The sequence below is a fragment of the Lissotriton vulgaris genome, chromosome 9, assembly GCF_964263255.1.
Source record: "Lissotriton vulgaris chromosome 9, aLisVul1.2, whole genome shotgun sequence".
NCBI lineage: Eukaryota > Metazoa > Chordata > Amphibia > Caudata > Salamandridae > Lissotriton > Lissotriton vulgaris.
In genome coordinates this window covers 518,467,026-518,494,846 of record NC_141697.1, presented here as the reverse complement: position 1 = coordinate 518,494,846, position 27,821 = coordinate 518,467,026, and the positions used below count along the sequence as shown (strand labels likewise).

The 27,821-nt window shown below is 47.3% G+C and overlaps 1 protein-coding gene across 2 annotated transcripts in view; it reads right to left on the bottom strand.

Moving 5' to 3' along the window:
• Positions 1–27,821, bottom strand: part of KIAA0586 (KIAA0586 ortholog) — a 637,696-nt gene that overhangs the window by 294,861 nt on the left and 315,014 nt on the right. For both annotated transcript variants that reach the window (XM_086937986.1, XM_086937987.1), the window contains exon 20: positions 22,539–22,657. In XM_086937986.1, coding sequence (XP_086794112.1) covers positions 22,539–22,657 — 119 coding nt within the window. The remainder of the gene's footprint in view (positions 1–22,538; positions 22,658–27,821) is intronic.

Genomic DNA, 27,821 nt, shown 5'->3' with positions numbered 1-27,821 from the left:
ACGCTACTGCTGGGGCCTTGCACGTGTAACCCTTCCTCACACAAGTGACATCTCTGGAAGTGCAAAGCGTCGCTCGAGGCGACTGGTCATCAGGACGACCCATGGCAAGAGGCAGAGGGGGGGGGGGTTGCTCAGATCGGCTGATGGCCGAAGAATGGCACGGGTACAACAGGGCCCATCACATGCCTTTCTAACGCCCAGGCGTTTTCCTGTAGACCCTGCACATGACTGCACCCAGCCCTGCCGGCCTTTTACACATGCCAAGAATAACCATCACTTTGGTATTTTCAGCTCCTGGCCCAGCAGCCTTTCCAAGGCACCGGATTGGCACTCCTGGCCCATCCATGCCCACCTCTTGATGCTGACAAAAGAACAAAAGAAAGCAACCCTGCCTTAGGATATAGTGGTCCTAACTAGAGGATCCAAACAATATATAAGGGGTGATAGATCTAGGAGCTGGCACTGCACAAGACAAAAACCTAGTTAATCCAAATACACTCAAGAGAGAATATTAGAAATATATATATTTTTATTTTTTTATATTCTTTTGGATGAGATAACAAAAATGTACAAAAATAGATTTCATTTTTAGATCCACGTCATATTTCTAGAACATTAAAAAAGACATACACTGGTAGGGAAATAGAAAAAGGGGAAAATTCATACTACATTAGGACCTACCCAGTAACAAACCACACCACAGTCATACTCTCATGATCACCATTTTAGTCTACCTATTGTTCTTTCATTCAACTCTCATTCTTCCATTCATTCTAATAGTCCTGGCGTGTGCAACACATAGATGGTCAATTTGTTGCATAGATCAGGATGTTATTCCAGGCAGATGACATAAATACGGGTCCTGATGGAGGTAGGACAAAATGTCGTATTCCTGGAAACACAAGCCTCTTGATGCCACCAGGCGCGGCCTGTGACAACAGGCCCCGCCTCTTCCCAGGCAGCAATTTTTTTATTGTATTTGTTTATTTATTAATTTAATGCGATTTTATATAGCGCAAACTTTACCCGAAGGTGTGAGAGCGCTTTACGTAAGAACCAGTTTCAATACACAAGGACTTAGGATTACGCGTGTTACATAAAAGATACAAGCAGAAAAAATTGCAAATGTACAAGTTGTAAAGTCACACAAGGAAGCCCGACTGTGATGTTTGTATTGAAAACAAAACGGCAGCCTTAGGGTGACGACAGGACCGCGCGCTACCACTGCCCGTTTCCTAACCTACATATAAACCAAAGACAGAAATATTCAGCAATATCGGGCCAGCGCCGGCCTGGGGTCACCCCAGCTGGAGGTCACTAGCACCATGTTAACACTGGACATCTGACGAGCCCTTGGGGCATGAAAATGGCACCTAGGAAGTTAGTGGGGTAGGGGAAAGGTAGGACTTGGGTACAATGCGGAGGGAGACATTGCAAGAACTGAGTGGTTCTATCGTACACATCACACTAGAGTGCGTCCTGTGTAAAACCCATGGCGAGGACATTTGTGACAGCCTATAGTTCCCAAAATGGGCAGAACTGGCATATACCCTGACGACCGTCACAAAATGAGACCACGTGTGAAGGACTGGAGAAGGAGGAGCCCCCCCTTGTCATCGCTGTACGCGCTGCTGGCAGACATGAACCGAAACCTTCCGTGGGGCGGGACTTCCGTCTTTGGAAGCCCGCGCAGTGCCACGGAGAGAAGCAGTGCTGGTGATGCAGGACTCCCATGCCCAAGGGAGAGCCCCGCGGTGACGGCTGAAGTCCGGAGTGGCGGTAAGTGGTCCTTACTTGTGGGGGGGGGGGGGGGAGAGGGGGGGTGCGCTTGTGTGTGTGTGTGTACGCGCTTGTGTATGTGGCGGGGGGCTCTGTATGTGGGTGTGCGTGTGTGTAGGTGAGCTTGTGTGTGTGTGTGCGGCGGGGGTCTCTGTATGTGTGCGTGCGTGTGTGTAGGTGGGCTCGTGTGTGTCTCTCTGTTTGTGCGCATGCGTAAGCAAGGGGAGTTGTGGCTGTGTGGTACAGCTTTCCAGGAGAGGAGACAGGAGCTGGCCACAGCAAGCGCGTTCACGTGCGTGTGACCCGCTCAATTCCGAGCGCACAGCCAGCTCCTGTCTCCACTCCTGGAAAGAAGACTTGCTGAAAATAGGGTCTCTGGCAAGACCGCGCTTCGAGCTGCTAACGCCTACGAGACCGAATATTTTGGTAAGATTTGAATGTATAGAGGGAGAATTCAAATCTAAACTGACGGGAAGAGAATTTTCAACACTTGTAAGTTGTAAGTTCTGTGAATGACCTGAACGTGAAAAAGTGAGTTGGAACTAGGAAGGAAGTGGTGACTGCAGGACTGCAGCACACGTGGGGAAAATATAAGTTCTGAGGTGCCATCTACCGCTTAAAAGGTGATGGTGAGAAGTTGCAGTAGTGCCTTTTTTTCTGCATAGCCAGATAAATTGATATTGGTCGGTGGAGATGGATATGTTTCGGAAACATTGATAAATTTTGGGTTTACAAAGTCATTTATTTTGGTCAACTAGAGTCTGCTACACTAATCCAATTTTTTTATAACCATTTCACTAACTTGGGATTTGGCAGCAAAAAAAGGGCAGGGCTAACATTAGATGTTCTGGATGTCCACTAATTGGAAGCAAACAACTCTGGAGAAGAAAGAGTAGGTCAACAGCCAGGTGCTGTCAAATGGTAAGGAAGGGTTGAAGACAGAGGGCGCTGGTGAGTCTGCGTTGAAGTGAAAGAGACAATACAGTGTGGTGGTGCCAGGAAGAACATTTCTGTTTTGGTATGTATAATATAAGAGCCATTCTATGTAAACTCTGGACATTCTCCGATTCTGGATTGATGAATGGCTGAAAGGGATGGGAAGGAGACAAAGATTGTCAAAAAGTTGATAGTAAAGTCTGTAGGCAGTAATAGGACCCAACTGTGTAGAATAGGCCAAAATCTTCAATCAGCATCCACTATTCTGCTTTCATTATCATACAATGAATTTGAATGAACCGAATACAAAAAGACAAACCAGACACACAAATGTGGAGGAAACAACAGCTGGCCTACCTATGATGTTTCTACTACCAAAGGTGAACTTAGATGCCATGTGAGAGCTCCCATAAGCCACTCAAGAGAAAATGATGAGGTGAAGAGCGATCATCATGCAGTTTAATTCCCACCCAGCGGAACACGCTACACCAAGATCGCCCGTAATGATCCAGTGAAGATGGAGACAGCACTGAAAAATCAGAGGCCTAAGCTCAGCGAAAGCCCAGTTCTGGTACCTTTATGGGGTGGTGGTGTGGGCAGAGACAAAAAATGGCCTTGGAGAGAGAGTCAATGTACAACATGCATAGCCACCATTACACATGTGCCAAAGGATGGACCTGAGCTCAACAAGTAAACCCCAGAAAGAAAAGGGATAAAGTGGGATGGTACAGTCTCCAGGGCCTTCTCCTACAGGACCCAGAATATCACCTTCAAGATAAACTTCACAAAGTTGGTGCTTCAATTAGATGTCACAATAAGATCAAGGAGATAAAGTATTTAGAAGAAAAGTAGCAAAAGGGATATTTTTCTAGAATGTAGCATTAAAGCAGCACTGACACTGCTTCACAGAAGGCATGTGTCTGCTTCTAGGGTCAAGAAAGAAACAGCGCTCCCAGTCACAAACAGAACTTAGAAAATGTACTCATCTGTTCCCTATTGTCAGATCGAAGTAGGAGATCAACTTCTTTAAGGGAATTCTAGACGATCCCTGAGGATCCATAACTTCCATAGATGGACATTAAGGCAGGGGAGAAAAGATTCCAATGCCCAACATTTTGAATGTAAATACACTTCTTATTTTTTGGTGCCATAATTACATAAATCACACATAAGCCCAGAGAGCTTCTAGGTAAAGTCAACAACGTTTTAATTGCTTTCTTAAAGGAAGGCAAGTTGTGAATATGGCACTGCAGCAATGGCTGTCAAGTGCACTAATCTTGACTGTGCATCAATTTACAGTACTGCATGATGCACCACTGTGTCCAATGTTCAGTCATTACATTTGGTACACAGTCTTTGATCAACTGTCAGTGATTGATTTGGGACATGCATTACTCCCTACCTTTGTCATGAGCCTGGCATCAAGGGAAACCAGCAACTACCTGGTGTGTTCAATCTGAAAGGTGCTAAGTGTAATGGACCTCAATGTGCTTCCATTCTAAGGATCTTAAGTATTCCATTCATTGCAGGTGAGAAGTTGGCCTGATATATGAGGTTTCCAATTCTGGAACCACCTTGTATCAGTCCAAACAATCCCTTATGGTGTCTGGTTGTAAGTCAACATTATAGACAAGCTATCTTAATGGTAGCATAGACTAAGCAGCCTTAAAGGCTAAACTCAAGAGGTCGTGTTAAGCGAGCTGTTTCACCAATCACAATCCTGTAATATAAAATGAAAGGACACCACACAAGTATATATTATAAAAATATATGTGTTTATTTTTAAAATAATCCCCAGTACTCTTTATGAGCAAAGGGGCACAAGCGTTAAATCAAAAGCATAGTATAACATTCAAAGTTGCACAATTATGGATGAGGGCGGGTGACCACTCAAACCATATATTAAGAAAGTGGTATAAGAGATACCAATCGAACAGTGGTTAGGCCTAGGGCCTAGGGAATCGCTGGGAGCAGTCGGGACAAGCAATGCTGAAGTCGGGAAAAGCCCGCGGGATTCGGGTGCAGCGCTTAAAGCACACGCATGCACCAATGCAAAGTCAATGGTGCGTAAAAGTTACACAGATAGAGTTTTAAGGATACTTCCACTGAACCTACATGGACAAAACTTTAGACACAGACCCTAGAGTTGTGTACCAGTGTGGGAACACCGGCGTTGCAAAGTTACCTCACCCACAGGAAGCGGGTGCATAGGGTCGAAGTGGCGTCGGGTTTCGTCACGCAGGTTGTTGGTGCTTGAAGCTGAAGATGCTGCAGGCGATGTGAAGGAGAAGTGTCCGGTGTGATCCAAGGGTGGATCAGTGTAGAAAAGTACCTGAAAGCAGAGGGGACAGAGTCTGGGTCACTCAGCAGTGACCAGGGTGGAACCAGGACGGAACCAGGCAATGTCGGGCACAATCAGGTGGTTGTCGAGGAGCTTCTCTCCGCCGCCACGTGGGCTCTGGGGCATCTGCGACGTCCAGGAGCGGGTCACAAGCTGTCCCACGCAGGCTCTCACCGTCGGCGCTGTCGGCTTCAAGATCGGAGCAAACAACACTTGGCAAGAGCAATCCACGCGGGATTGGAAGATTGCTTCTCACTCGGACCAGGAGGGTCAGAGCGGGTGCTCCTTTTCAGAGGAACGGGTGCAAGTCTGGAGCAACCAGAATCGCAAGTCGTATTTAGGTTAGCGCCGGCACAAGGGCCACAAGCCAGCTGGCAAGTGAACGGGCCAACGCGTCGAGCCAAAGCAGAAGGGCCCCACGCAGCACTCGTCGAGTGTAGAGGGGTGAGCTTCGGTGCAAGAGTGGCTCAGGGTTGGGGCTTCTCAAACCCCGGTGTACAGCTTCGAGGGTCACTCGTGGGCTGCACAGTCAGCGTCTCGTGGTCTTTTCACGATGGCGTGCCCCACGCTTCCGGTCGCCTCCACGGGTCTCAGCTCTGCAGGGACTGTGGATCGGGCTGTAAGAAGGCAGGCAAGCAAGCTTGATCTCGTCGATCTCTGTCACTCGAGTTCCGGCGGGAACTGCAACAAAGCAGACGTCGAGGTGCTGGATGGTACCTGTTTGCACAGGGTGGTCACTCCTTGACCACAAGGGAGATTCTTCAGTCTTCTACGTTGAGTAGGATGTCGAAGGGTCCAGAGTTTCGTTTCAAATGTTTCATCAGGATAATCTGAGTGCGTTGGCACTGCTCCCATTCTTATACCAATCTAGGGGGCTGGGTTACCTGCTAGGTCCCCTCCTATGGGTGGGACCCAGGAAGGGGGTGGATACACCCCTTTCCTTTGATCCCGCCCGCGCTGGGACTGGGGCTGGTCTGCCCCAGAACCGGTTTGGCCGGATTATGCAAGGGGAAGCCTAGGGCTACTAGTTTTGGTGCCCCTAATCTGTTGATGAGGGTGCTTTATTTGACAGGGGGCTCTCTGGGTCTCACTGTCCTTCTTGTCCTCTGCAGCCCTGGGCTGACTAAGGCAAGGTAGAGAGGGGCAGGTTACCTGCTCCAGACTGGGTCCCACCTGAGAAGGGTCCACTGCCATCAGAGGCTCTGTCAGGCCAGGCCCAACAACCTCTGGGACAGCTCCTTCATCAGGGGTAAGATCAGTTCCCTGAGGAGGCTGATCCTGTCCTAATGTCTTGTGAGGGGGAGATTTCTCTTCCTCCTCCATGCTCTCAGTTTGGGTGGAGTGATCCATCATTTCAGGCTTCACAACCCACATATCTGTTTGAGTTTGGGCTGTGGCCATCACAGCCCCACCAACCTTTTCAGGAGGAGACTCAGTTTGGGTATCTGCTGTTATCATAACAGCTTTGCTATTCTGTTTAGGAAGAGCTTCTGCTAAAGATGGGGCAGAGAGTTGCTCAGCCCTACCAACCTTTTCAGGAAGGACATCTTGGATTGGGGCTGTAGCCATTACAGCCCCACTAACCTTTCCATTGGAGTTTACCATTCTAGAATGGATTTCCTGTTCAACCTCAGCCCAGGCTGAGATTTCTAAATCATTACCAAGTAGGCAGTCTACAGGCAAGTTTGGTGACACTGCCACTCTCTTTGGGCCAGTGACACCTCCCCAGCTGAGACATACTACTGCCATGGGATGATTTGTTTGGATTCCATCAATGTTTGTTACCTGGTATGTGGCACCAGGTAAAAGTTGCTTAGAGGGGACTATACAGTCAGCCACCATGGTGATGCTAGCCCCTGTGTCTCTAAAGGCTTCAACTTTCAAACCATTGATGATGGGTTCTTGTCTATATTTGCTCAAGGTATTTGGGCAATCAGAGAAGTTGGCAAACCCCATGCCAGTCTCATAAACAAGATCATTTGGGGATGGGGACCTGGATAGGCCAGGGTCCACCTGGGCTCCAAAAGTAAACCCACCCAGATTCCTGGGTGTGCTCCCACTTCCTGGGGGATTACTGCTGACAGTAACAGGAGGTGTTGGAGCTGGCTTTGGAGGTATATTCTCTTTTTGTGCCATTCTTGGGACAACAGCTGTCTGTTTTGTAATGCCCAACCTGTTTACAGGCATGACAATAAGGTTTTTTCTGAGTTGAAGAAGTGTCTTGGGAACCACCCCCATCCTTGGAGTTTTGGGGCCCTGGAGAAGTCTTTTCTTTATTTTTATCCCCACCCTTATCTTGAGGCTTGGTAGACTCCTTCTTCTGGTTATGGTCCCGATTCTTAGGCCTAATCCTGGTTCTGACCCATTTATCTGCCCTCTTTCCCAATTCTTGGGGAGAGGTCAAATCTGAGTCCACCAGATGCTGTTGTAAGAGCTGGTTCTAACAATTACTTAGGATCTGCTCCCTCATAATCAAATTATACAATCCTGTGAAGTCATGTACTTTGCTGCCATGTAGCCAACCCTCCAGAGCCTTAGTAGCACAATCTACAAAATCAGTCCAGTCCTGTGTCTGTGTCTTCTGGGTGTCTCTGAACTTCAACCTGTACTGTTCAGTGGTTAAGCCAAACCCATCTATTAGAGCACTCTTCAGGACTTTGTAGTTTTTAGCATCCTCATGTCCGACAGTGAGGAGCTTATCTCTCCCTTTCTCTGAAAAGGAGTACCATAAGATTGCTGCCCACTGTTCGTCAGGAACCTGCTGTACCATGCAGGCTCTCTCAAGAGCAGTTATCCACTTGTGGATGTCATCCCCTTCTGTGTAGGGGGGCACAATCTTTGTCAGGTTTCTAGTATTATAGGACCTGTCTTTCTCTCTAGGTATATTGTTGCTGCCACCAGTGGCATCTAAGCCACACATTTTCTGTTCCCTTGCTAAAGCAAGTTTAGCTTGGGCCAGGGCTAACTCTTCCCTCTCTATCTGGAGCTCTACAGCTCTCATCCTGGCCTTATGCTCTCTTCTCTGGGGGGAAGACATTCTCCTTTGAGAGTTTCTGGAGACACTAGAAATGTGAGAATCCCCTGAGGGAGATCTCACCCTTCTATTGCCTGGAACAGTTCTATTTTGTACTCTGGGGAGGTGCTAGCCCTCTCCATTTCCAAGTAGGTCCAAGTTGGTTTGGCTAAGCCTCCCCATAGGTACCTGGTTACCCCTCTGATCTTGATCCTCAGGCTCATCTACTTCTGAGCCCTCCTCCTCTTCTTCTTCCTCCTCTGGAGTATGCTCATTCTCAGGGGTGTTCACTCCATCTCCTAAGTCTAAGGTAGCTGCACTCGCCTTATTCTAAGTCATCCTTTTCCAGGATGGCTATCAGGGAAGGAATGGTGGGGTTTCTGCCCCTTTTTAGCCCCCTTGCAATGCACAAGGCACCCACGTCTTTGTGGCTAAGTTTGTCATAGCTGGAAGTTGCCTTGGTAAGGTCAACTGTCACAGGGCAGAGCCTGAAGCTCTTCCTGTGTCAGACATGACTGCTGGTGAGGTGCAAGTGGTGCACTTACCTACAATAAGTGTTTTCCTACTGTACCTTGCAAGTGAGTTGTAGTCAGGGTGTGCTAATCCCTTTAATCTACAACTACTAAGTTCAGTAGAACTTAAATATGCTAAGCTTTTGATTTATATGTACCTAAGGTACTTGATGTGATCTTTCAATTTGATAAAAAGATTGCAATGGTAAAACAACAGCAAGCTCAAATCCGCACCGCTGCGCACCAATGTGAGAAGTTGGCCTGATATATGATGTTTCCAATTCTGGAACCACCTTGTATCAGTCCAAACAATCCCTTATGGTGTCTGGTTGCAAGTCAACCTTATAGACAAGCTATCTTAATGGTAGCATAGACTAAGCAGCCTTAAAGGCTAAACTGAAGAGGTCGTGTTAAGCGAGCTGTTTTACCAATCACAGTCCTGTAATATCAAATGAAAGAACACCACACAAGTATATATTATAAAAATATATGTGTTTATTTTAAAATAACCCCCAGTACTCTTTATGAGCAAAGGGGCACAAGCGTTAAATCAAAAGCACAGTTTAACATACAAAGTTGCACAATTATGGATGAGGGCGGGTGACCACTCAAACCATATATAAAGAAAGTGGTATAAGAGATACCAATCGAACAGTGGTTAGGCCTAGGGCCTAGGGAATCGCTGGGAGCAGTCAGGACAAGCAATGCTGAAGTCGGGAAAAGCCCGTGGGTGCTTAAAGCACACGCATGCACCAATGCAAAGTCAATGGTGCGTAAAAGTTACACAGATAGAGTTTAAGGATACTTCCGCTGAACCTAGATGGACAAAACTTTAGACACAGACCCTAGAGGTGTGTACCAGTGTGGGAACACCGGCGTTGCAAAGTTACCTCACCCACAGGAAGCGGGTGCATAGGGTCGAAGTGGCGTCGGGTTTCGTCACGCAGGTTGTTGGTGCTTGAAGCTGAAGATGCTGCAGGCGATGTGAAGGAGAAGTGTCCGGTGTGATCCAAGGGTGGATCAGTGTAGAAAGGTACCTGAAAGCAGAGGGGACAGAGTCTGGGTCACTCAGCAGTGACCAGGGTGGAACCAGGACGGAACCAGGCAATGTCGGGCGCAATCAGGTGGTTGTCGAGGAGCTTCTCTCTGCCGCCACGTAGGCTCTGGGGCATCTGCGACATCCAGAAGCGGGTCACGAGCTGTCCCACGCAGGCTCTTACCGTTGGCGCTGTCGGCTTCAAGATCGGAGCAAACAACACTTGGCAAGAGCAATCCACGCGGGATTGGAAGATTGCTTCTCACTCAGACCAGGAGGGTCAGAGCGGGTGCTCCTTTTCAGAGGGGCGGGTGCAAGTCTGGAGCAACCAGAATCGCAAGTCGTATTTAGGTTTTCGCCGGCACAAGGGCCACAAGCCAGCTGGCAAGTGACCGGGCCAACGCGTCGAGCCAAAGAAAGCAGAAGGGCCCCACGCAGCACTCGTCGAGTGTAGAGGGGTGAGCTTCGGTGCAAGAGTGGCTCAGGGTTGGGGCTTCTCAAACCCCGGTGTACAGCTTCGAGGGTCACTCGTGGGCTGCACAGTCAGCGTCTCGTGGTCTTTTCAAGATGGCGTGCCCCACGCTTCCGGTCACCTCCATGGGTCTCAGCTTTGCAGGGACTGTGGATCGGGCTGTAAGAAGGCAGGCAAGCTTGATCTCGTCGATCTCTGTCGCTCGAGTTCCGGGGGGAACTGCAACAAAGCAGACGTCGAGGTGCTGGATGGTGCCTGTTTGCACAGGGTGGTCACTCCTTGACCACAAGGGAGATTCTTCAGTCTTCTACGTTGAGTAGGATGTCGAAGGGTCCAGAGTTTCGTTTCAAATGTTTCATCAGGATAATCGGAGTGCGTTGGCACTGCTCCCATTCTTATACCAATCTAGGGGGCTGGATTACCTGCTAGGTCCCCTCCTATGGGTGGGACCCAGGAAGGGGGTGGATACACCCCTTTCCTTTGATCCAGGCCGCGCTGGGACAGGGGCTGGTCTGCCACAGAACCGGTTTGGCCGGATTATGCAAGGGGAAGCCTTGTGCTCCCCAGGCAGTGTCTGGTTTCTTTCAAACCTCCCTGCTACAATCCACTATCTCCTGTCTGGGGTGGTGTAACACCTCCCTGCGACAGGAAAGCCTTTGTCCAGGCCTCCTCTGCTGAGTTTCGGTCGGCAGCAGGAGGTCAGACTTGTGTCTGTGGCAGAAGCATCCATTTTGTGGATCTGAGGCTCTTTTAAAATCAACCGCGTTTTAGCAAAGTAACATGTCGTCTCCCTCTAGAGGGGTGGAATGCTACCCCCGTCGCCAGGACTGGCAAGGGGGTAGTATTCCAAATCCTATGACACCTTACACGACATGTTTTGATAAAGCCAAACCAAAGTTGCTATATAACCGCGAGGATTAGAAGGTATGGTATTGTCCCGGAACAGCTTAGGGAATTGGTCCCGACAGCTGCAGACAGGCTCAGCTCATGCTAGAGCACCATCTCACATAAAACCAAGCACTCTGCCTCCAGGATTGTTAAGGCCTGCCATAGGAGTGACTGATACGTATATATGTGTCCAGTTAGGTTTAGATATAGGCATACTATATCTAAGCAAGGGGTGATTACACCACCTTGCCCCAGCTGAGTGATCAGCCAGTTGTGTCAATTTTAGATAGCCAGCCAGGGGTGGCAAAAGATATGCTGCAGCCCCTGGTAGGCCTTGGATGCAACTATGCCCTGGGCACCTGTAGTGCTCTGTACAGGGGCTGATAAGGTGACCCAAGCCAATCTAGTTATGCACCTAGGGTACATGGAATCCATTTTACAGAGAGAGCAGATAGCCTGGGGCCCTGATTAGCAGGGAACCAGGCCAACTAAGTCGAAAACCAGCTAAACACAAGGCAAAAAATCTGGGGTAACCATAGTCAGGTAGCCACCTTCCTACATTGGCTAATTCTGCCTGCCATGATTCTGGCACAACTGGAATGAAGACCCCATAACCATCCATTCCAGGGACGCAGCAGTTCAAATCTATAATCCCTCCATCTCCATAAGTCCCAGCATTGCCAATGCTCCCCCTTTTGCTACCATAAAATCTCAGCAGGAACTATCACGAAACAAGAAAATGACCTGTTAAGTTGACTAGTAAGCTTGGTTACCAGCCACATGTACCAAATTGAAGGGGCATACGAAGACCTGCCTCAAACAGCAAGTATTACCATTTGGTAATCAGAAACTAGACCCTTTCCCCCACTGGTCTCTAAACTGTTACCAGGAGCCCAGAGACCTTATTACATGGATATATATGTAACTTGACTTTTCATATTGCACATTTCCATTCTCACAGCACACAGTTCATCCTTATTTTGTGTGCACATTTGCATGGGTTTTGTGATCATTCTTGTAGATCTGGCGGAATGATCAGGGTACAGGCAGTCCTTATGTTGGTCATCTATGTGGAGCCTTTTCTTTCCACAAGAGCCACATGCTCTAAAGAGACCTTTCTTAGGAGTGTCAGTCATAGTGTACAGTTTTCACTTGAGGGAAATATCCAAATGTTGAAGAAAAAAGCTTTGAAGAAATAAACCTGAGCAGAACTCAGGGCGAGACTCCCTTAGCACAACGTGCGTTAGAATATCTGAGGGACTGAGGCTCCTGCCAGGACGGTTCTAGAGGGAGATGACAGCTGATTGGCTCTGTTCTAGAGTTTGGTCCTTTTTACAAAAGGACAGGGATATGTTACTAAGGTGAGGCCTTTAGGCCTACTATTCTCTATATGTCTATAGGACATTAGTTATTTATGTACCGGGGACTCCCATCCAGACGACGGGGAATGATTCAGGCATCTGAATCTATGAAAGACTCCCATAATACTGGATAACCCATCAATCCACCTTACCAATTCCCTATTTTGCTATCAAGGAATCCATTCCAGGCATCAGGGATACTTTGCAGAACTTCATTGACTAGAGTGTGCGAATCAAAGCTACAGTATTCCTCTAAGGTACTGCAAGGTTGTCAGGGATTTGATAAGAAATAAGATCTTACCATGATCGCCGCCCACAGAACTATACTGAATCCAAAGAACGAATAGGTGATTCAGTGGTCACCATTACCATGTGCAATAAACACACGTGGATTCACATCACATCCCGATAATAAGAAACGTTAAGATACTTTTGCATGTTTTGTTGAGTTTTAACAGCCCTACTTTTATTAAGAGTAAATAGAGTTGTCTTATGTTTGTTGTAATACTACTGACAGAAACCTGCCCTTTGTGCGTCGTTACTATGTCACTGTATACCATTATATAAATGTAATGCCACCTACTACAGTCAGCGATAAGTGCTCAGCAAATGATACTGGTGAATCAAGCAACCAACGAAAGTTTTGGTTCATGGTATGCAAGAACCTAGACACAGATTTAGGGCTGTTACAGAAATGGCAGTATCAACTAAGGATTATTCCTCCGAACTCTCCAGTTGCCACTAGACATAGGGACAAGATGGGATGATATAAAACACAATTCATATTTATTTCACATAATTGACAGCCAGTAGAAAAGTCAATCAAGGGTAGCCAATTCTTCAGGCAACCAGTTTGGTGAGGAGTTTAATCACTGAGTGCATAGGCAATTATAATATACTTCACATGCAGTTTATAAGGAATTCATGTGTAGTTAGGGACAGTGTCGATTTTAGAATGATACCTGGCTAGAAGAGGTGTGGTCAGTCTAATCGAAGTAAGGTTCTCGATAAAGTAGAAGGCACTCCGGAGCAGAAAACCACCTACCTAAGGCAATCATTGGCAAGAAATAGCCTCTGTAGAACCCCAAGGTAAACTCAGTAGTAATGGAATATTAGGTCACAGTGTCCATGGTACCCTCTTGGATACAGGCAGACTAAGGTCTTAATCCTAGTAGTGGGGACCACAAAATGCAGCAGTAGAGAGAAGAGGGAACGTGCCCCCCTACCCCCAAATAGATCTCAACTAGTGGGGTTTAAGAAGACAGTCCGAGTCATCAGGAGTCTAGGACAGTTTCATGCGCGGACAAGCCAGGTGGACACACTTAGACAGGCCCAAGGAAGCAGACAACACAACTAAAGTAGGTGGATCTGGTGGAATGGAGGTCGGCATCTGTGACAAAATCAAAGAGGCAGTGAATAGGAAACCAGATTGTAGACTTATTGGCCACATAATTTCCCAAATGAGGGGTCTATACAGGTCCTGTAGAAGATGTGCATGTCTAGGTGCCTACAAAGGAAGACCTCTGAGATGGGGCAAAGCAAGAAAGGAGGGGCCATTGTAGTTCAATGCTGAGATGGAGTTAGATGGGGGACACTACAGTGAACCCTCAGTCACACAGAGATTTCTGGTACAGGTAGAGAAACAGGTCGCTACAATATATTAATACACAAAATGGAACTGCAGGTTCAGCTGAATGCAGCAGAGTACAGTCCTTTGGGCACCCGGGCATGAAATCACAAATATAGCTCTGGTGGCAACCTATAAGCACTAGACGACATGGTGAAATCAGCTCAAGGAGTGAGGCAGAACACGCAGTTAACAGTTCAACTATTGTGAACCAGATCTGAAAGTAATAAACATTACCTGAACTGTATAAAACATATCATGACATCTGCTTTCGCTTAGTACAAAGCTTCATGGCACACAAGAGCTACCTCAACATTCACACGCACTACCTACTCCAGCAGGTTCTGGGTAGATGACTCAGGCAAATGCTATGTTCGAGGCATATGGGCTGCAGATGGTACATTATGAATAGATCGCCATCTGGTGTTGGGCTCGGATGATTGCACTTGTTTTTCTCTTGGAGAGTCTTTTGTAGATTGGTGACTCCTCCTTTGGTTGCTAGTGCGCATGTGCATCGGCTCCATCCTTAGATTGTTTTTTTCCGCCATCGGGTTCGGATGAGGATCGAAGCGCTCCAGATCGACTTTGGGAATTAGTGATATTTCGACGCGTATTCCCTTTCCAATTCGACGGTATTCTTATCGAACGCGATTTCATTTCCATTCCGACGCGTTTCGACTCCAACATTAAAGAAAAACTTTAGTCTACGTCGACGACCGAGAGGCCTTTCTCGACGTAGTCAAGCCCGGAGTCCATGGAAAGAACTCCATTTAAGAAATGTCCAACGTGTGGTGCTAAGTTCCCACACAAGGACCTACACGAGGTGTGCAATCTCTGTCTATCACCTGAACACGAATCCAGGGACTGCGAAGCCTGCGCAGCATTCTCCTCCAAGTCTACAATTAGAAACCGTCGAGCTCGAAGACACGAGGTTTCGAGAATGCAGTCGGAGGCAATCCCGGAGCTGTTCGAAGACCAGCACCTCGAAGAAGAAGAGGAACATGAAGAAGAGTCGGGGTCGGAAGTGGACGAGTCGGATGTCGAGGAAATCGACGTTCAACAAACCGTGAGTGACGACGTCCCCTTACCAAAAAACCGACCCCGTGCGGTAACGACCCTGCCTTCGAGCCCGGTCAGACCGCTGAAGAAAGTTTCCGACGCCCCGCCTTCGGGCCCGGCAACGAAACAGAAACAGAAACTCTCGGTCTCCCACCATTTCGGATCCGAGAAAAAGTCGACATCGACTTCGACACCAAAGCTTCATACAAGGGAAAGCTTGGCATCGAAACATTCCATGTCGAAACCGAAACATGCTTCGACGTCGAAGACTCACTCGACACCGAAAAAATCAGAATCGAGCAGATCCTCGGTGCCGAAAACACCGAACATTGACGATCGGAAGCAAAGGCACCTTTCGGAACCAAAAACTTCGGTACCGACACAGGAGCAGCAAACAGATCCAAAACAAAAGACTTTGTTTATCGATCCACAAACTGGCAAAGTAGTGACAAAATCACCGAAAAAGAGGAAGAATGAACAGCTAGATGACAAAGCTCTTCCTCCTAAGAAGAGAACAATGGGGACAAATACAACTCCTCCTCCTTCTCCTCGGCCTAGAGTCACACCCTCTTCTCCTATCCCTCACACTATGCCAACTATTCCTCCACCTTCTACACCAAGACCATCTACACCTCAGACAGATGTAGACAGTGATACAGGGGAGGGAGAACCTCATGGTGATGATGACACTATCCCAGATGAGGAAGACCCATGGGAGAATTATGATGCAGGGTCAGATGATGACAACGACCAAGAGTTATATCCCTCAAAACCTTCACCACCTGATGATAACACAGGCTTTGTACAGCTGATTAATAGGGCAGCAAAATACCATAAGGTACATCTACATACAGAACCTCAAATAGAGGATTTCCTATTAGAAACACTACCTGCTGCACAAAGAACATCAGGCACTCTACCTATGATGAAGGGTCTTCTCAGTCACACAGCAGACATATTCAAAGACCCAGTGAGGGCTAGGGTGTTAAACCCAAGAATTGATAAAAAAATATAACGCAGCTCCAAAGGACCCAATATTTATCAAGGGACAGGTACCTCTGGACTCGCTTGTAGTTACAAACGCTCGTAAAAGAGCGAACTCATTATCTACAGGAGAAGCCCCTCCACCCGATAAGGAGTCAAAATTAATAGATGCATGAGGCAAAAGAGTAGCATCACAAGCGGCAAACAGCTGGCGCATAGCCAATACACAAGCGCTACTTGCACGCTATGATAGGGCGCATTATGATGACTTAGAAAAGCTCATCACACATCTTCCTAAGGAACATCAAAAAAGAGCAGATCAGCTTATACAGGAAGGAAAGATAATAACCAACACTTCCATTAAGTGCGCCTTGGACACGGCAGACACTGCAGCAAGATCCATCAACACCAGTATCATGCTAAGAAGACATGCATGGCTTAGGGTCTCAGGGTTCAAACAAGAAGTACAAACATCTTTATTGAACCAACTTTTTGATCAAAAGACACTTTTCGGCTCAGATACAGATGAGACTTTAGAAAAGATGAAAAAGGACACAGAAACGGCTAAGTCAATGGGAGCATTACAACAGCCAACCCAAAGGGGGTCCTTTCTCAGATCCACCAATAGAGGGGGCTCAAAAATTACAGGAACAAGTCAGCAATCTACCTCTTTTACACCAACATCACCCAGAGGTAATTCAAGAGGCAGTTACAGAGGTAACACCAACAAGGGTGGAGGTCGCGGAAATAATAACAACGCAACTCCCCAACCCCAAAACAGTGACTTAATACAACTTCCCCCAGACCACATAACACCGGTCGGGGGATGTCTATAACAGTTCCTACCTGTCTGGGAAAACATCACATCAGACAAGTGGGTGAGACAAATTATCCAACATGGTAATTGCCTAGAACTCACAGCTACCCCACCAAACATCCCCCCCCAGACAGCGTCCAATGAGTCAAGACCATCTGACATTGTTAAAACAAGAAGTGCTATCACTGTTACAAAAGCATGCCATAGAGAAGGTTCCAAAACATCAACAAGGGACAGGAGTATACTCTCTGCACTTCCTAATCCCCAAAAAAGACGGGTCTCTAAGGCCAATCTTAGACCTCAGACCTCTCAATGCATACATAAACTCGGAACATTTCCACATGGTCACGCTCCAACAAGTACTTCCTTTACTGAAGAAAGGGAACTTTCTTTCTACACTGGATCTAAAAGACGCTTACTTTCACATCCCAATTCACAAAGCCCACAGGAAATACCTCAGGTTTGTAGTAGAAGGACAACATTATCAGTTCAAAGTCCTTCCGTTTGGGGTCACAACGGCACCAAGGGTGTTCACAAAATGCCTAGCAGTGGTTGCAGCACACCTAAGAAGACAACAAATACATATCTTCCCTTACTTGGACGATAGGCTAATAAAGGCCAAGTCCCAGGAAGAATGTCTTCACAACACACAGAAGACCATTCAATTGCTGCACCACCTAGGGTTTACGGTGAACTACAAAAAATCCCACCTACAACCAAACAAGATTCAACAATACCTAGGGGCTACTATAGACACAAAAAGAGTCAAAGCATACCCCAATCTAATCAGGATACAAACAATGGTCACGCTGATACAAAAATTTCAACCACAACACTCACTACCAGCAGGAGTGTTCATGCAGCTGTTAGGCATGATGTCCTCCTGCATACTGCTAATACCATATGCCAAACTACAAATGCGTCCACTACAGGAGTGTCTAGTGACACAGTGGAATCAGGCTCAAGGTCAGATTACAGATCTGGTGTTGGTAGACGACCGCACGCATCGCTCTCTGAAGTGGTGGAACACAACAAACATTTCCAAGGGACGGTCGTTCCTAGAACCGATTCCACAAGTGATACTGACAGCGGACACATCGCTCATCGGATGGGGAGCACATATGGACAAATACACAGTGCAGGGAAAATGGAGTGTGCAGCAAAAAAGGCTGCACATCAATTACTTGGAACTACTAGCTGTATTTCTAGCATTAAAAGTTTTCCAAATGCAAATAACCAACAAGGCAGTCTGGATTCCGGGCAGTCTGGATTCCGGGCCAACCGCAGCACCGAGACCGCCCTGATCGCAGCCACTGATGACATCCGAGCGCTGCTCGACAACGGAGAAACAGCGGCCCTCATCCTCCTCGACCTCTACGCGGCCTTCGACACTGTCTGCCACCGTACCCTAGTACAACGCCCCAGCAACGTCCGAGTCCAGGAGAAGGCACTGGAGTGGATCATCTCCTTCCTCGCCGGAAGGACACAGAGAGTCCGTCTCCCTCCATTCAGATCTGAAGCCACCGAAGTCATCTGCGGCGTCCCTCAGGGCTCCTCGCTCAGTCCAACCCTCTTCAACGTCTACATGAGCCCCCTCGCAGACATCGCACGCCAGCACAACCTCAACATCATCTCCTACACCGACGACACCCAGCTGATCCTCTCCCTTACCAACGACCCCGCCACCGCCAGAGCCAACCTTCACGAAGGGATGAAAGAGGTAGCCGAATGGATGAAGAACAGCCGCCTGAAACTGAACTCGGACAAGACGGAAGTCCTCATCCTGGGATCCTCACCCGCCGCTTAGGACGACTCCTGGTGGCCCCCCGCCCTAGGCAGCGCACCCAAACCATCAGACCACGCACGCAACCTGGGCTTCATCCTGGACTCCTCCCTCTCCATGACCAGACAAGTCAACGCCGTCTCCTCGTCGTGCTTCAACATCCTGCGCATGCTACGTAAGATCTTCAGGTGGATCCCCACCGAGACCAGGAAGATGGTCACCCAGGCCCTCGTCACCAGCCGTCTGGACTACGGCAACTCCCTCTACGCCGGAACCACCGCCAAACTCCAGAAGAGACTCCAGCGGATCCAGAACGCCTCAGCACGACTCATCCAGGACATCCCCCGCCGCAGCCACATCTCCGGACACCTGAGAGACCTGTACTGGCTCCCGTTCAACAAGAGAATCACCTTCCGTCTCCTCACCCACGCACACAAAGCCCTACACAACCAAGGCCCAGGATACCTTAACAACCGCCTCAACTTCTACACTCCCAAACGCCAGCTTCGATCGACCAGCGACGCCCTCGCCGCCGTCCCCCGCATTCGAAGAGCCACCACAGGGGGACGGTCCTTCTCCTACCTCACCGCCAAGACATGGAACTCCCTCCCCACCCACCTCCGCCTGACCCAGAACCACCTCGCCTTCAGGAAGCAACTCAAGACCTGGCTGTTCGAGCAGTAGCGGACCCCCCTCCCCCAGCGCCTTGAGACCCTTTGGGTGAGTAGCGTGCTATATAAATGCGATGATTGATTGATTGATTGATCAGAACAGACAACATGACTGCAATGTATTATATTCAAAAACAGGGGGGGGGGACACTCTCTCCAACTATCCAAACTAGCACAGGACATTTGGAGATGGGCCATTCCTCAAAAGATCTATCTGTTAGCCGAACACCTACCAGGAGTTCAAAATCAGATAGCAGACATCCTTAGCAGAGAGTCAAAACAAGTACACAAATGGGAACTGCACGACCAGATACTGCAGCCATTCTTCCAAAGATGGGGGCAACCAGAGATAGATCTCTTTGCCACTCATTAGAACGCAAAATGCCAAAACTTCGCATCCAGGTACCCACACTTCCGGTCCCAGGGCAATGCACTATGGATAAATTGGTCCAACAAATTTGCTTACGCTTTTCCCCCTCTCCCACTAATTCCATTAGTGGTTCGGAAACTGCAACAACATTCAATGACAATGATACTAGTAGCACCCACGTGGGCAAGACAGCCGTGGTTCACCACGCTACTGCAACTCTCACAGGTGCCACATCAAAAGCTGAGATTAATACCCATGCACCTTACACAGAACCATGGAGAAATAATGCACCCAGATCCCAAACAATTGAACCTAGCGATCTGGCTCCTGAGGTCATAGAGTTTGGATACTTAGATTTACCTCCAGACTGTATGGAAATCATTAAACAAGCAAGACGTCCTACCACCAGAGCATGCTATGCAGCAAAATGGAAAAGGTTTGCTGTATACTGTAACAGTAATAACATCAACCCTCTGGACGCATCCACTAAACAGATTATTTGCTATTTACTACACTTGCAGCAATGTAACTTAGCATACACCTCTATCAGAGTTCATCTCGCAGCTATAGCGGCGTACCTACAAAACAGACAATATCTTCCCCTGTTTAAAGTACCAGCAATTAAAGCTTTCATGGAAGGACTCAGAAGAGTCATTCCACCAACACTGACACCTTCCCCAGTCTGGAATCTCAACATAGTACTTACCAGACTAATGGGACCACCCTTTGAACCTATGCATAGGTGTGAAATACAATTCCTCACATGGAAGGTGGCCTTTCTCATAGCTATCACTTCACTCGGAAGAGTAAGTGAATTGCAAGCGTTTACAATACAAGAACCATTTATGCAGTTACACCAAAACAAAGTGGTTCTTAGAACAAACCCAAAATTCTTGCCTAAAGTAATTTCAGCATTCCACATCAATCAGTCAGTGGAACTACAGGTCTTCTTTCCAAAACCACAGACAGTAGCGGAAAGGGCCCTACATACTTTGGATGTCAGAAGGGCAATATTGTACTACATAGAAAGAACACAAACTTTCAGAAAAACAAAACAGCTATTTGCGGCGTTTTTCTCCTACGCATAAGGGCAATCCCATCTCTAAAGCAGGCATTGCCAGATGGATTGTAAAATGTATACAAGTATGCTACTTAAAAGCAAAGAGGACATTAACTGTTCCTCCTAGAGCTCACTCTACACGTAAACTAGGAGCATCTATGGCATTCTTGGGAAACATTCCACTAGATGACATATGCAAAGCAGCTACCTGGGTTACACCGCATACCTTCACAAAACACTATTGTGTAGATGTGCACACAACACAACAAGCTAGAGTGGGACAAGCTGTATTAAAGACTTTATTTCAGACTGTTGCAACAGACACGGGTGACCACCGCTAGGGAGAGAACTGCTGTATAGTCTATTCATAATGTACCATCTGCAGCCCATATGCCTCGAACGGAATTTGCTACCTACCAGTATGCATCTGTTCTTGGCATAGAGGGCTGCAGAGTGGTACATGCCCTCCCAGCCTCCCCAGAAACCTGTGTCTGTTCCAACACTATCTTCTTTAGATACACTTACATGGGCATTTCTATCTGTATTCTATCATACTACTCCATCTAACCCTACTATGGCAAAACAATCTAAGGATGGAGCCGATGCCCATGCGCACTAGCAACCAAAGGAAGAGTCACCAATCTACAAAAGACTCTCCAAGAGAAAAACAAGTGCAATCATCCGAGCCCAACACCAGATGGCGATCTATTCATAATGTACCACTCTGCAGCCCTCTATGCCAAGAACAGATGCATACTGGTAAGTAGCATATTCCTTTTGTTGTATAATAGATTCCCCTCTGTCGCTCCATAGAGGACCCATCAGAGGTAAGTCTGGCTGTATGATGTCTATTTCTTTGCGTTGCTCCTCTGCTACTCATGTAGGGATGTTTCAAATCATGTACTTTGGATGGTAAAATAACTTACCAATTCCCACTGGTTGCTGCCTGCCACTCTTGAGTAGACTTCTCAGCACAAAAACCATCGCTGGTTGCTTAACATCCATTAGTGTGGGCTGCTCCTTTGCAGCTCCTGGGAGGACTTTAGCAAATATACTATTGTTGATATAACATTGCTTCAGTAAGCTCTAGAATGCAGATCACCCCAAATATGATAGGAGCCCACATGATCAACCGCATATATTCTCACACCTTTCTCCTACACCCAGGCATATGCACAGCTATATGTTTGATGAGACGCAGTTTGAGCAGTGTCACACATGCAAGACACCAAAACCCTTCCACATGGGACAAAGTGAAGTCACAGACTTTTTATAGTATATCATGGTTACACACCCTATGTCTCACACCTTTTTGCTTCAATTCAGATAAAGGCTCAGCCACAAAACACAATACGGGCACAAATCAGTCACAAAGCCCTCTATTGGTAGCACTCACAAAGGAGTAGCATGCTAACTGTCTTCAAATGTGCTTCAGGGCCTCTCTAAGCTATGAAGTGCTATATAAATGCAGCTAAAATACAATTAAATACAACATGTCCTAGAAAATACTACAAAACAGAATGACAACTAGTTGCAATCTAACTTTGATGAAGATAGGGAAGCCCCACGTTTAATTTTTTTGTCAGTCTCCCTAGTTCCTTCTCATAGTGTTGAACAGTGCTTTTAGGATCTCCTGAAATTGTTCCTTTCTGCATGCCAAAAGTATTAGAAATAACATTGAAATTATGTTTTTTGCATCTTATCTGGAAGATATCTGTATTCTTTTTTTACATCAATGATGTTGTAAAATTTTTGCAGGTTCATATGCATAGAGATAGCCATACAGGAAACCGAGACGCACAACATGCGTGATTTTATTTGACACCCACCTATGTCTGAGGATACACCAGCACTCTCTTCACTATCAGATTCACTAACATTAGGCACGGTTTCTCGCTGAGCGGGGTACATTTCACTGATGATCCTTGCCATTATTTCTTGTTCCACCCTGTTAGGAAAGGCAATGTATTTTTAAGATTCAAAACGTATGCGTCATCCTGTAACAAAGTGTAATACAGTTTATGGCAAATATAGTACTTGAAACTTTTTTTGAGGTGCAAGCGAGACAGTTTTCCTTTCTTGAATGGTACTTAACACAAAGATTGGGTAGTTCAAAAAGAGAACACCCCAAAACAGAACTCGAGTTTGAGATAAATATCTTCAGTACACCTAGTAGGATGTAGGAGACAGTATTTAATAACAGCAAAGTGGATGTCCAACAAGAGACCACGTTTGGCTTAGAAGTGACAATCTGTTAGTAGAATAATGGAAGCCTAACTTAAAGAGGAACATTCTTAATTTGTTTAGATTTGAACAAAACAAAGTGAATTTGTATGTGGCATATTTACCAACAATCGTCCTGAGGAAGGTGGTCAACAACAAGATATCGCACATAATATTGCAAACTTACTTCTATCTTCACATTGTGTGTTTGAAATCCAGAAATAGGACCTATTCAGCCTTTTTTTTTTAATGAGAAACGATAGGTTACTAAACCTATAAGCGGTAAGTTGGTTGTTTTTCGATCTTCCAGATATTTTTACGTGTGTGTATTGTCATACATCTGATGATTAATAAATTGTATATTTTTGTATGGGTGTTCTGTTTTTTAGTTCTTTGCACAGCTGGCACAGTAGTTTGATACTATGATTTTATTATTTACTAAGGGGACTTTAGTTAGTTGTCTTTTAGATGATCATGTTTCCTTGGTTCTTAGGGGTACCTCTAAATGTTGTTTATTAGTTAGCTGGAGCCTGTCTACTGCTGCGACATTTGAGGATATATAGAGTTCCTGGGGAGAGGCAACACAGAGGCCTCAGTGAGACTCCACATCATGAGGATTTTCCTGTCTGCAGCAGTGGCACCAGGAGTGGCTGAAGGAGCATGTGCCTGATGGGAGGCAGACGGTACATCAGCTGCTGACTGATCGCTCTAGCCAACGTGAATCAGCAATGGTCCAGGAAGATGAGAAACTGAAGTGGTCTTAAATATGAAGTGTCAAGTGTGCCGCAGAGTATGCAGCATGCCTTGCAGAGGCAAGGACTAGAGGATGCTCCCCATAAGGGTTAGGGTGGGGAGTTTCCCTTCCAATAAGTCACTGAGAGAGACTAAATAAAAAAGCGGAGCCAAAGAGAAGCAGGACTTTTCACCCCAAATGATGGTGGCTATAAGGAGCGAGACCAAATCTTATGGTGCTACAAACCATTGGTGACTCAAGAGGAGGAGATGTTCATGACTATAATTAAGGGCTTATTGTTGTCAACCAAACACTTTGAAAACATTAATTTCCATGGAGGATGCACTGGAGTCTTATTGTGAAGACTGAAATAGAGGTGGATCAGCTATACAAGCAGGAAAGGGAAGTGATGTCTTTGGTAAGGAAGCTTCAGTCTGCCTCTATGGACACAGAAATGTTGTAGCAAGGCACAATTGCCTTGTTATCACTTCTGGAATACAATGAAAATGCTGCAAGGGCTAGCCGAAACAGGATGCTCCAGCTCACCTTTTCTGCTGAGAAGATGGACATAAAAGTAGCAATTCAGAACTTCCATATGTCAGAAGTACTCCGCAATGGTTATAAAAAGGCTCTGTTGAAGAGCAGTACGTAACACAACCACCCACAATGTGCATCCCAGGCACTCCCAATGGTGACAGCACCCTTCTAGTCGATCTGGCCTCTCCTACCTAGCATGAGTTACAAACCAGAGCAGCATCACAAGAGGCAGATCTAACACTGAATGGTCTCGATACCCTTGTTCACAGATATATCCTGCATGATTCAACATCAGAAGCAGGAACTACTGGTGGTGAAAAACAAACTCACGGGGAAAGATTTTGAAATATCAATGTGGTTTCCTGCAAGATGGAAGACTGAGCATTAGGGAAAGGACTATTGCAGTTTGCAGCTGGAAACATGCGGGAAACTATGAAGTCTACCCACTCCGTGGCCCCCATGGATCACTGCCCCTACCATATCTACTACATCGCAGATAACATCTTCGCCCAAGCTCCGTCGAATCACCAAACACTCCTTCAAGACAGCCTCCTTCCCCGACGACTGGAACCATGCCGAGATCCCTCTCCTAAAAAAAATCCTTGGCGGACCCCACTGACCTCAAGAACTTCAGACGGATCTCCTTACTCCTATCATGCCTCCTTCAGGCAAGAAAACAACATTCTCGACTCCTCCCAATCAGGCTTCAGGAAGAAGCACAGCACCAAAACTGCCCTTCTCTCTGTGACAGACAACATCTGCTCCCTTTTCAACAGAGGAGAGACTGTAGCCCTCATCCTCCTGGACCTCTCTACAGCCTTTGAAACAGTCTCCCACCGCAACCTAGCCCACAGACTCCTCGACGCAGGAATCCGGGAAAAGGCCATCAACTGGATCCGGTCATTCCTCTCCAGCAGAACGTAGCGGGTCAGACTCCCACCCTTCCTCTCAGATCCCACACTGATCACCTACGGAGTCCCTCAAGGATCCTCCATTAGCCCCCACCCTGTTCAACATCTACATGGCCCCTCTTGCACCCATCATCAGATCTCACGGACTCAACATCGTATTGTATGCAAACGACACCCAACTCATCCTCTCTCTAGCCATCGAACCCAACATCTCCAAACACAACTTTCAAGAAGGAATGGAAGCAGTCTCCCAGTGGTGAAGAACAGCTTCTTACAACTAAACATGGACAAAAGCAAAGTTCTCATCATGGGCTCACACCCAGATGCCTGGAACAACACCTGGTGGCCGCCCGCAGGACCCCACCCTCGCCCACTGACCACGCAAGCAACCCCATAATTATCTTGGACTCCGAAATCAAAATGGACTGACAAATCAACGCGGTCACCTCCTCCTGTTTCTACACACTCCGCCTCCTACGAAAGACCTTCAACTGGATTCCCCAGGAATTCAGGAAAACTGTCACCCACGCCCTCATCAGCAGCAGACTAGACTACGGCAATGCACTCTACCATGTCACTGCCACATCACCCAACATCTTCGGACACTACACTGGCTACCCGTCCAGAAGAGAATCACCTTCAAGCTTCTCACACTTACCCACAACACTGGATCCGCCTACATGAACCACTTCCTAACGTTCCACACAGCCCAAAGATCCCTTGCCTTCCTTGCAGCCAGGGCATGGAACACCCTCCTTCTCTACCTCCGACAGACACCAACACTCCTCTCCAAGTTCTTGAGAGACCTCAAGACCTGGCTCTCTGACAAATCACCAAGATCATCCAGGAGCTGTGCCCCCCCCCCCCTCCTCCAGCGCCTTTTGACTCTTGCTGGTGAGCGAGTGAGTAGTTGCGTTAACAAACCTTTGATTGATTGAATGCATGCGAGTTCTTGGAAGCACAAATGGCAAACAGAGGATGAAACACAGAGGCATGGATCAGCACAGTGTTGGGAAGTAGGCATTTTTGAGACCTGGAAGTCCCACCTCAGTACTGATTCAAACTGGTCCAGAGGAGAAGTTGTGAGATACTGTTCTATCTCAAGGAAGTAAATGAGTTAGTAGCTCGGTCTGATCATGAGGAATAAGAAATGGCTATTTTCTGTGGGGACAGATTTTGTCAACAGGTCCAGAGTATGACCTTGGTTATTAGCAACATAACTGTCTCAGTGGGATCCTCAGTATACAATAGCTTGGGTATAGAATACCTAATCCGCAAGACAAAACAATTTCCTTACCAAGGCTGTTTTGCATGTACCAATTGTTTCAATCAACTATTCATTAAAAAAATTGTGCCCACCTTCAGGTCCAGTAGCGCAATAGATATACTTTAAAACCAAATCTTTGCCAGGCAGGTAAATTTGAAGGTGAAGTGGTAGTGTTAGTGGATCAACGTTTAAACTTTTGTAAATGGGAATAGATGGTGAGGTAACTCTGGGTCAGCTTTAATATAGGCCACCTCCCCTGACCCTTTTTGTTTAGTTTGTATTTCCCATAGAGAGAGTGATGTGTGAGTGATGTGTGTGTGTGTGTGATGTGTGTGTGTGATGTGTGTGTGTGTGAGTGATGTGTGTGTGTGTGTGTGTGTGTGTGTGTGTGTGTGTGTGTGTGTGTGTGTGTGTGTGTGTGTGTGTGTGTGTGTGTGTGTGTGTGTGTGTGTGTGTGTGTGTGTGTGTGTGTGTGTGTGTGTGTGTGTGTGTGATGTGTGATGTGTGGTGTGTGGTGTGTGGTGTGTGGTGTGTGGTGTGTGGTGTGTGGTGTGTGGTGTGTGGTGTGTGGTGTGTGTGTGAGTGGGGAGTGAGTGAGTGAGTGGGGAGTGAGTGAGTGAGTGGGGAGTGAGTGAGTGAGTGAGTGAGTGAGTGAGTGAGTGAGTGAGTGAGTGAGTGAGTGAGTGAGTGAGTGAGTGAGTGAGTGGGGAGTGAGTGAGTGAGTGAGTGGGGAGTGAGTGGGGAGTGAGTGGGGAGTGAGTGAGTGAGTGAGTGCGTGGGGAGTGAGTGATGTGTGAGTGGGGAGTGGGAGTGAGTGATGTGTGAGTGGGGAGTGAGTGATGTGTGAGTGGGGAGTGAGTGATGTGTGAGTGGGGAGTGAGTGAGTGGGGAGTGAGTGAGTGGGGAGTGAGTGAGTGGGGAGTGAGTGAGTGGGGAGTGAGTGAGTGGGGAGTGAGTGAGTGGGGAGTGAGTGGGGAGTGAGTGAGTAGTGAGTGAGTGAGTGGGGAGTGAGTGAGTGGGGAGTGAGTGGGGAGTGAGTGAGTGGGGAGTGAGTGAGTGGGGAGTGAGTGAGTGGGGAGTGAGTGGGGAGTGAGTGAGTGGGGAGTGAGTGGGGAGTGAGTGGGGAGTGAGTGAGTGGGGAGTGAGTGGGGAGTGAGTGAGTAGTGAGTGAGTGAGTGGGGAGTGAGTGAGTGGGGAGTGAGTGAGTGGGGAGTGAGTGAGTGGGGAGTGAGTGAGTGGGGAGTGAGTGGGGAGTGAGTGAGTGGGGAGTGAGTGAGTGGGGAGTGAGTGAGTAGTGAGTGAGTGAGTGGGGAGTGAGTGAGTAGTGAGTGAGTGAGTGAGTGAGTGAGTGAGTGAGTGGGGGAGTGGGGAGTGGGGAGTGGGGGAGTGGGGAGTGGGGAGTGAGTGAGTGAGTGAGTGAGGAGTGAGGAGTGAGTGAGTG